The 11,120-nt window shown below is 38.3% G+C and overlaps 1 protein-coding gene across 4 annotated transcripts in view; it reads right to left on the bottom strand.

The window, feature by feature from the left end:
• LOC135206749 (solute carrier family 52, riboflavin transporter, member 3-B-like) overlaps nt 1–11,120 on the bottom strand; it is an 83,150-nt gene that overhangs the window by 19,357 nt on the left and 52,673 nt on the right. The window contains exons 2-3 of one of the 4 annotated variants that reach the window (XM_064238238.1): nt 9,217–9,368; nt 281–490 (exon numbers count right to left, since the gene is read on the bottom strand). In XM_064238238.1, coding sequence (XP_064094308.1) covers nt 281–490; nt 9,217–9,357 — 351 coding nt within the window. In that variant the 5' untranslated portion in view covers nt 9,358–9,368. Of the gene's footprint in view, nt 1–280; nt 491–2,923; nt 3,036–6,557; nt 6,731–9,216; nt 9,369–11,120 lie in introns of those variants that run through there. The other 3 variants (XM_064238240.1, XM_064238241.1, XM_064238239.1) reach the window with 3 other exon arrangements.

The following is an 11,120-nucleotide window of genomic DNA, read 5'->3' as shown; positions in this document are numbered from 1 at the left end:
GAGGGATACTTTTGAAAGACGTATCCATCAGGAGAGACGGAACATGTATCCCGCATGTGTGAACTCTCGAGAGAGACTGAGAGTTTCCAGCCCTGTGATTGGCTTATCAACAGCCAATCAGGAGCGTCGTAAAGGACTGGCCTAGACATCAGATGCACAGTTGATGTGAATCTAATATAGGCGCCGAATGCACGCTGCAAAGAATCTCAAGTAATGCTGACAGTGCACCGCAAGAGGTGCACTAACGGCACTAAAACCTGAAAGAGGACGGAATACTCACCGAAATAATAACTGTAAGAAAAGACGGGAGATTCCACTTCTCAGGGAGCTCTTGCACGAGCAAGGGCAGCTCCACCCAGAGGCCGTTGACGGAGACCCAAGCTCCTATGCCGAAGACGGCCGCTAGGAAGTCCACCAAAGGATTTCGACTGGTCATGGCGTTCGCGCTGTCCCTTCGATGCCTCCGTAAAAGGGGAGCCGTGTCCTCCTCCTGCAGGATAAAGGGGAAATACTCGTTTAATGATACAATTTATATTATCGTGAAATGCGTTTTCAGTGTCAAAGAGAGAGAGAGAGAGAGAGAGAGAGAGAGAGAGAGAGAAATGCATGTTCGGTTGCAAACACACACAGAGAAGGGGAGAATGCGTTTTCAGCGGCACAAAGAGAGAGAGAGAGAGAGAGAGAGAGAGAGAGAGAGAGAGAGAGAGAGAGCAATCATCTTCATTAATCACAAAATACATATACAATATTTGAGAACAATTCCAGGCTTAATAATCCTTTTCCTCTCAAGGAATGAAGGAACTTAAATTTTATTATTAACTTTAGGTCAATAATAATAATAACAAATTTCGCACTAAATAATGGTGTGTCTGACTGCCAAATCTCACTGACGGAAATAATATCCAAGTAATTCATCGGCACACTTACAAGCGCACGCGTATAAGCACATACACGAAGAAAGAGAGAAAAAACACACACATACAAAAAACAAAAAAAACAAAGCTAAAATAAAACCTCAAGAGGGAAACAGGAAAGATATATTTCCGTGGTCTTGATTATACGCTGTACAGAAAAATCGATTGCGCCGAAGAAACTTCGACGCTTTTTCTAATTTTTTTAAATAAGCAAATACATCCCTTTGTCCGCATTTTGCCTTTCTATATTTTTTCTTCTCCTGTTTATGTCTGGGCAACACAGATACCGCCCTACCGACTTTCACATAATAAAGAGAGAAACTCCTAAGTGATACACGGTCCTATGAACCATTACCGACTACTCATGTCTTGTAATACTTTATTCATTGCAAGAAACTTATCAAAAACACACCAGGACCTACGATCACTAGGGGTATGACATTGCCGCTAAGGTTCTAAAGAATATCAGGTATTATAAGGAATCTTCAACCCATTTTTTTTTTTTTTTTTTTTTGCTAAGACGTGATACCAGAACAGATGATGAAGCCCATTTCTTGGTTTATTGTCTCTTCGAGCTGGCGGTAAAAACCCACAGCTGATATCGTCGAAGCTTCTCATCTTGTTTCTGATTCGTCAACGTCATCAACATCGCTTCCTCACTCATAGGCCTATCTATCTGATGATTTCACTTCCACGAATCTCCACTCACCTCCCGTCGCACAGTTGTCATTCCAATAGTTCTAGATCTCTAGTAGATTCACATAAACCGTGCATTTGATGTCTAGGTCAGTCCCTTACGACGCTCCTGATTGGCTGTTAATAAACCAATCACAGGGCTGGAAACTCTCAGTCTCTCTCTCGAGTTCCATGGGCAGGATGTATGTGCCACCTCTCTTGAAAGACGTATCCCTCAGGAGAAGTGGAACATACATCCTGCCCATGTGAACTCTCGAGAGGGACTGAGAGTTTCCAGCCCTGCGATTGGCTTATCAACAGCCAATCAGGAGCGTAGTAAGGGACAGACCTAGACGTCAAATGCGCGGTTGTGAATCTACTCTAGGCCTTCAAGCTCTTCTGATACTTACAGCTGAACACCCATATTCGATATGGTATGTATGGTATTGACCTTAGGGCCACAAATCACACTTTATGAGTTATTACCTGTCATACGACGCCATTGGCGGGTTTAATGTTCGGGGGTTTGGGGGGGGAGGGGGGGGGACCTAGTCACGTGCCCGCCCCGTGGATCTGAATGATAGAACGTTTTTTTTTTCTTTCAACAAATCATTTTTAGCGGCAATATATTTGCTTAGCTAATGATTATTTCAGCAACAACAACTGTACAACAACAAAATCAACTACCACCACTGTGTGTACATACGTATGTGTGCAAGCATACATAAATAAATATTGGTATATATGTACCGAATCATGTGTGCACATGTTACACACACACACACACACACACACACACACACACATATATATATATATATATATATATATATATATAGTATATATGATAATCTTAATATAGGTGGCTTGGACAGCCAATGAAAGTTTTTTAGATACGACACTGCACGATGCGGGAAACAGAGGACAAATCTATAGACTAGAATATAAGATTTAGGCCAAAGGCAATGTGCTGGGACCTATGAGGTCATTCAGCGTTGTAGGGTCAACAGAGTAAAGGAGGTATGAAGGGTGTAACAGTTGGAAAACCTCGTAGTTGCGCCATGGAACAATGGTTAGGAGAGGGTGGAAAGTAAAATGGAAGAAGGAATATGAAAGGAGATACGGTAACAGGAATGAAAGGGGTTGCCGGTAGGGGCCGAAGGGACGCCGCAGATAACCTTAAGTAATGCCTACAGTGCACCGAGTGAGGTACACTCATGTCACTGCCCTTGACCGAGGGAATAGATTTATAAACGGATTTACAATCCTAATTTGGATGAACTCATCGAGTGATTGGGATTAGAGATTAATTAAAGATAAGAGCGTTCACTAACCTGGCTTTACAGTTCAAGATGTAACTGGCACACGCGAGAACACGGAGGAAAATGAACTAGTGTCATACGGCAAAGGTCGACAGTGTAGAAAGAGAGAGAGAGTGATTGACGTCACAAGCGTAGTCATGGAGAGAGAGGAGAGAGAGAGAGAGAGAGAGAGAGAGAGAGAGAGAGAGAGAAACTGATGTAATAAAAGCACAAACTTAACCTCTCTTTTCCTCAGTCGCACACACGTGGTATTATATATATATATATATATATATATATATATATATATATATATATATATATATACAGGGTGTCCATAAAGTCCCAGTACCATTGCAAGTATTTACCGCTTGTAATGGTACTGAGACTTATGGAAACCCTGTTTATGTAGAGAGAGAGAGAGAGAGAGAGAAACTGATGTCACAGGAGAACAAACCAACCCTCTCTCTCTTCCCCCCCCCCCACCACACACATTTTATATATATATATATATATATATATATATATATATATATATATATATATATATATATTTAATGAGAGAGAGAGAGAAATCACCTCAAGGCACTGTAAGCAACCACCCTGCTTTTCCCTTTTCTTCACTACAACATAATAAACAGTAAGTTATACCAAACAGCCGCGCATCATTTCACTCTCCTTCAGCAGGTTCAAGGTGAACGACTGTAAGTGATTTGGACTGCGCCGGCGCGAGAGAGCAAAAGAGAAGAAGAAGAAGAAGAAAGAGAGAGAGAAAGGTAATTGAGGAGGATTGAGAACGCGGGAGGGGAATTACTATATAGTTTTTATTCGTTTTTCTATTCAAATCTTTAACAGAAATCATTCCAGAAATCGATCTTTCCAACCAGTAAAATACACAATAAGCTATTATTATTATTATTATTATTATTATTATTATTATTATTATTATTATTATTATTATTATTATTATTATTACACAAAAAAGGACAATATCAAAAACAAGAATTACTATAGTAATAATACTATAAAAAAGGCGCATTATAATTTTCATTATATCTATTAATAAAAAATAAAGACTCAATAGAAACACAAATCCTTAAAATGAAATCTGACCTTGACCCCTGATCTCTAATGTGACCTCTTTTGCTCTGAGATTGTTACAGGATATAAACCTCGAGACCTTCCGGATTGCAAGGTCAAATTTGGTAAACTAGGTTATCTTGGAATGATTTAAAGGGCCTCACGCCCAGTTTGGCAGCCAAGAAGCACTTGCTCTGTCGAAAATTCCTGTTTGTTTTTTCTTATGCGCAAGATGGTTTCTGTGGCAACAGATCTTCAATTCTCAACTGATTTCTACTTAATTATGAAAATCATCGAAAGTTACGTCACTGTCTGTTTAACCATTCTTGAGAAATTCTCGTAAGACGCTGAAACACGCACATACATACACTCTAGAACACAGGCGAATATAAACTCTGCAAATTTTCAAAGTTCAGGTAAGAGCTATATTGCTTTACTATTATTCCTCCTCCTCATCCTCCTACTACTACTCCTCCTCCTCCTCCTATCCCTCCTCTTCCTCCTCCTCCTCCTGCTATTACTACTGCTATTATTACTACTACTACCACAACCACTAAAATAATAATAATACTGATGCAAATACAATAGTGATAAATAATAATAATAGCGTAAAATGTTTTCTAAAACATTCAATATCATATCATTTTTGAAGAAATCCTTTATGTACGATTTACCTTTAAACCTACAAAAGACCCCAGTGCGATTTTAAGATGCTTCGAAAGAAGCGTGAATCGACATTAGACAAACAAGTCATGCATATCGTACACACCTTTCTTAAACACGTCTAACATAACGCCTATGATCTCGAGGGTGTGTGTGTGTGCGCGCGAGAGCAGTTTGGGGGTAGGGACTGTCACATAGTGTAACAACAGGGTAGAAAACTGTCCTTACAAATTGGACACACTATGACTGGAGAGAGAGAGAGAGAGAGAGAGTTGTTTGAAAATTCTCTCTCTCTCTCTCTCCAGTAAGATAAAACCGGAAGGATTCCATCTAATAACCTATAGTTTGACAAAGAGAGAGAGAGAGAGAGAGAGAGAGAAGAGAGAGAGAGAGAGAGAGAGCTACATTATCTCTCAAGATTGGTATAATCGCTGGTACGTTCTTTGAAAGTCTGCTGCTTTCCTATTTTTCTTCTTTTCCTTTCTCCTCCCAGATGCGACCTACAACAGTCGACTTAACAGTCAAGCTAGGACCTAATTTACTTCATGTTTATGAAATGTGCCAGACCGTTCCCCTCATCAGTGAAAAATACATAATAAATCCGAATCGGCTCAAGTTCGAAACTGCCAAAGGCAATGATGAACTGGCTATGGGACAGCCCAAGATTTGAGAACATTGGTTACATGGTCACTACTCGGCGTGAGGCATTTATAGTCGGACAGCCATTCCACCTTTTTAGATAAGGCTTCGGCAAATTTCCTACTTGTTTAAATTGGGCTGGGAATTTATGCTTCTCTTAGTTTTGACTGACTGCTCCTAAACCTTCCTGCCTTCAATGAAGTAATAATGATCGCTCGCGAGATTTACGTCGATGTTTACGAATCTTCCGAATGATCTGATTTTGGGCTGATAGGAATGTGACCTTTGGCGGGAAGGTATTTGTATATGGTATGGGTGGATTACACAGCCCTGACGGAGGTTTGTGACCGTCAAACGCTTTTGGTAGAACCCTATATTCACAGGAAAAAATGCAGTCAATTTTTTTTTATCTCTTATTTGCGCATTCTACTTGCAACGCCAATACAATTAACAAGTTGACTCTTTCTTTATGTGTTTTTCATCGAATCTGAAAGTCAAATGTAAATTACACCTCTGATATTATTGGGCATACACAGATTTTATTAGCTTTTCATCAAATCTGAAAGTACATTGTTGTTACACATTTCACTTGATACCATTTCTCTTACAAATAAAATACGAAGTTTGGCCTATACCTATGTCTATCCCTTGAGGGACTATAGACATGACATAACTAAGATGACCCAGGAGCCCCAAATAGCGACAGTGCAATCAATAAAGCAAAATATAATTACTGAAAGGAGAGGTTGCTGAGCACACCTGACTATCACTACGGTGAAAGGGAAGAATTCCGTAATAGAAACTACGGCAAAGTCAATATTTCTGAAGGGTCCAAAGAAGAAAGAAGGAAGTTAACTAATATTAGATAGCCTAAAGCAGATAAGATGATGATTAGGTCCGCACGAGAGTGGACGAAATTTCACTATAACGAAATTCAAAGACAAACTATTCATTAAAATTATTTTTACTCCCCTAAATTACATCTTATGTGATTTCATTTAACAGCTTGTGCAGGTACTACTGAATTGAATATTAGACGGCACGACATTTACACAATAATATATGTGTGATTAAGGAATAGGTACGACAGAGACAGCATCACTTGCAAATGTTTTACATGGTATTAACGATGAACAATTCAGACTACGCTATTATGTGTGTGTGTGTGTGCAAAGGAGTAAAATTTCTTTCACATCGTTGTCCTCCCCTAGTCTTAAAGTTTACCACCAAACATCCTTTTTTTTTTATCGCACAGTTCTGTAACTCAGCACACAGCACCACGAACCTTTCAAAACAACGAAACAGAAGACGTTTCCAGACTCTTTAAACAGCAACTGAGAGACAGGAGAACTTCCTTTTGTCAGTTTTAATCTTCCTGCGAAAGACGCAGAGGATCGATGGCTCGGGTCACGCTCATAATATCCGATTATGACGAAGTCTACCTAATCACCTGAGCCCAGAAACGCACTGTCCACCACCTAGTACGTAGGTCTAGCGGCACTGATTTCATTGAGATGCAAGTCCTGATAAGGCTAAATATCTGATAGTAGCGGGGAGATGTGAGCGATTTATAATCGATAAGCGATTAATAATCGATAAGCTATTAGTAATTAGTTGTTACATAATTGAGGGTGCGTAATTATTTGACAAAAGAGAAACACACGGTAAGCTCATTGGATTCAATTGAGTTGAATAAAGAATTTAGGCCAAAGGCCAAGCATTGGGACTAATGACGTCGTTTAGCGCCGAAACGCAAATTGACAGTAAAAGTTTGAAAGGTGTAACAGGAGGAAAACCTCGCAGATGCAAAATGAATCAAGCGTTAGTAGAGGGTGGAAAGTAAGATGGAAGAAAGAGAATATGAAAGAAGGTACAGGGACGCTGCAAAGAACCTAAAGTAATACAAGTTTATTATCACACGAGTGAGAAGGCCTTGAACTTGCTCAACATGCTTTTATAGAATTAAATTCCCTTGTGTGAAAGTAGAAGATCTGCAAAATATCAAATAAATTTAACAAAAATCATAATAGACAAAGTAGACTATAGCATTAAATAAATAAATAAATGAATAAACAAATAAATAAACAGATGCATGACGGTGTGTAACCTTAGCAAGCAAGCTAGCTTATATCCAAAACTACTGAAGACACAGCCCAACGTTTGAGATCATACGTTATATGGTCTAATTTTAACCAAAGTAAGGAAGATGCGTGTGACCCTCTGAGATGGTCCATCATGTTAGAACACTTGGTAAAGTGATTGGTAGGATTTTGACTGAGAAAGAGACACGACGGAGGAAATGATAATGGAAGAGGAGCGATCATTTAGATAAGGAAGATGTGCATCAATTTAGACAAGGAAATGTGAATCATTTGTGACTGGTACAAACCAACCAAGAAACTTATCATCAATAGTACAATGTGGAAAAGTAATTCTTTTTTGGAGTTATCACAAGTTTGCACGATTGAAGCAAAGCTTGGAAATGCAGAAAGGAATGGTTTGTTGTAAATTATGGCTTTTTCTCTTCATGGAGAGAAAAAAAAACTGGTGATGGTAAGGGAAGCTACAATGACTGGTAAAAAAAAGTGTGAAAATCCTACAAGAAGAACTGGTTGAAATAACAATCAAAATAGTGGGATTTGGCGGTAATTGGATGCTAGGAAGATGGAAGTAAGCATATTAGTATGGGAAAACAAAAGTAATTGATTTACGTAAGTATTGAAGAGGAATTGTATTGATATGGTATCATGCCAGTACACTGGAACAACAAAATAGGTCATAAACGCAAGAAAGGTAGCCACATCATTGCAAATGGCTTGGAAAAGGAAAATGTCAGTGAAAGCAAAAGCATAAACTAGTATATTAAAAACAAGCAATTTCCTTATACGCAAGGGTCATATGATTTTTGAACGCCAGTGGACGAAAAAAATATATTTGTGTAGTGCGTGTGAATGAGATGGGTCTCTTAAGGGGGGAAATGTGGAAATGCACCAAAGAAAAGGCCAAACATCCATACACATAAATCCACATACACACACACACACACACACACACACACACACACACACACACATATATATATATATATATATATATATATATATATATTGGATGCTTTGGGAGGAAGTATTAATTGATTGATTGTGAGTTATCTGGCGTCACGAGTTGGGAGGACGGAGAAGAGGAAAACTGGGAAAGCAAGGCCTACGTAGATGCTAATGAATAATTCACCTAAAGAAAATAAATTTGTTTTTCAATAAAAAGATATCTGTCATTCATTCTCATACGTAGAGCACTGGGGGATGATTAAGCACACATTCCTTCCAAGGTGGAACAAGTGAAAATTGACAGGAGAGAGAGAGAGAGAGAGAGAGAGAGAGAGAGAGAGAGAGAGAGAGACAGACGCCAGTTGCCAGCTCTCTTGCTTCATCATCCATCCAGTGCTCTACGTACAAGAATGAATTGCAATAATATCTTAATTTTTTCATTGCAATCCTAAGAAAGAAGAGAACAAAACTAAGCATTCAGAGGGAATGACGTTGAAGGTCTCCATAAACTGGATAATTCCCAAATTGTACAAGACTCTGTGATTCAGTCCAGCAAGATTACGTGACGCTAATTAAACATACCAAGAACTAATTTAATTGATAAGCAACAGTTATCATCTAAGCCAAAATATAAGTAAAATCTATAATACTTCAACATTTAAGAGGACTTAATTTTTTTTTACATAATAGCAAAGAAATCTCTGATAGACTCTTCGACTGTTAAGTAACTGCTTGCATTTGTTTTTAAGAAGAATACACTCATAGCACAACTACCCTTATAAAAATTTTATAGCCTTTACCATTTTAAACCCGTTCTCGCTCTGTTGGAATAACCCAGGCAGCATTTAGATTATAACAATGACGACAGTTCAAAATAAACAATCACGGTCCACTCACAGGTTGATTTGACGCTGCCGGCCCCATGACGTCAGCTTCTTGTATGACGTCATCGTCTTCGTCCCTGGCACCATCCATAGCAGCTCGGTGGTCTAGAGCGGAGGCGCTCGTGACAGCACCGTATCTTCCTGACCTAGTCATGTGACTCGAAACTGAGTCGAAAGTAATTTCAGATATAGGGGATGTATTAAAATGCGGTACTAAGCTGCTGCAAATGTATCTTGAATGCGTTCACTGCGTGGCTTTTACCCACAACGATTTTAGTTATATCACGAAAAGTATAATCTTGTCACACCACTTTACAGCCATTAGGCGTCTTGAATTGTTTATCTTGCAGGAACTTTGGTCTCAAGTAGTATACCAAGACAACATTGATGCCATTCTCAGTAAAAAGCCTCTAGAAAACCCCTACTGAATGGAAACTTTGTTTACATCACAGCTCGTACTCCACGTTCGATGGACACTGTTTACGGCGATCGTGTTGCCGTAGTCAGCTGTTTGCGAAATCATCGTACATCTGCCAACTTCTGACTGCTGGCGCTGCAAAATGTTGCCAGAAAGTCTAAATTTGGACCCAAGACGTGAAGGCCAGACTTCATTGTTCCGAAGATAAATGAAAGCTTAAAATGTACTGTCAGTGTAGCGCTTGATAAGTTTAGGATTGTTGTTGTCATAATCATCTTTTATTAATTCTAGTTCTCAACTTTCTGCTTACTACCAGTTTGGCTTTATTGTGTAGGCCGTGATATTGCCCGGCTTCAGCGGCTTAACATGACAGCAAGAGTGTCGGCCCGTTATCTTGTAAGAACAAAGATAACACAGGAATTAAATAAATGTAAATTAAAGTAACAGAAAGCATGAGTGGCTATACAGAATATCGATATCTGATAATAGGGAATGTTCTTCTGGATCACAGTTGAATTGCGCTTTTACATGACCTGAAGGTCGAACTCCGTAGGTAAATAATCATTATTATCATAATAATAAGGAACAGTAAGATCTGGGAATGCATCCTTATAATGAATTACAAATGCCTGCATCAAAAATTACAACTGTTCACAAAAGCTCCTAGCTTGTTCTCTTCTAATTCAGACATTTGTAAAATATCTCAAGAATTGTTCCATTTTTTCCATTGACGACCCATAAATGAAGCATTTCTGCAATATATATATATACTATATATATATATAATATATATTATATATATATATATATATATATATATATATATACATATATATGTACACGCACACACACACACACACACACACATATATATATATATATATATATTATTTTAGATATATATATTCATAAAATAATATATATATATATATATGATATATATATATATTATATTCTATATATATACCGCATCTAAAAGTCTGGAGAAATCTAGTCATCACCAGAGCCACAGATCGAATGAGCTTAGAATGATTTAAATTGTTCCTCGTGAGAGGCTACCATGTAATATAGAGTAGACTAGAACGCCCGTCTTGACATTATAGTTGTACAGAAGTCAAAAATAGAACGATCATCGAAACGTGTTGCCATTGAGCCAGATAAACTCCGCTTCCAATTGGCTTGTTTTTGGGGCGAAGAAATTGCCTCTGTTTGCCTTATATATCGTTTATTACATAATCATTTTTGTCTAACGTTTCGTTTTTCTAGGAACTGTATACCAGGAGTATTGATATAAAAGTCTAATATACACCACCTAACCTACAGACTCGTTACAAACCAAACTAAAATAGGTTAGTACTTTTCTACTATTTCCGAAAGGCAGACTGACAAATTTTCCTCACCAGCAGATAATTGCTCTCGGATATTATCTAATCGAGGATTGAAGGTCTGACCTTTGCTTACCAACAATAAACTAAATTATTTCTTGTATCTTGAATCAA

The sequence above is a fragment of the Macrobrachium nipponense genome, chromosome 31, assembly GCF_015104395.2.
Source record: "Macrobrachium nipponense isolate FS-2020 chromosome 31, ASM1510439v2, whole genome shotgun sequence".
Lineage (NCBI taxonomy): Eukaryota > Metazoa > Arthropoda > Malacostraca > Decapoda > Palaemonidae > Macrobrachium > Macrobrachium nipponense.
Note: the sequence above shows the minus strand (reverse complement) of the source record. Positions and strands in the feature narration are given on the sequence as shown.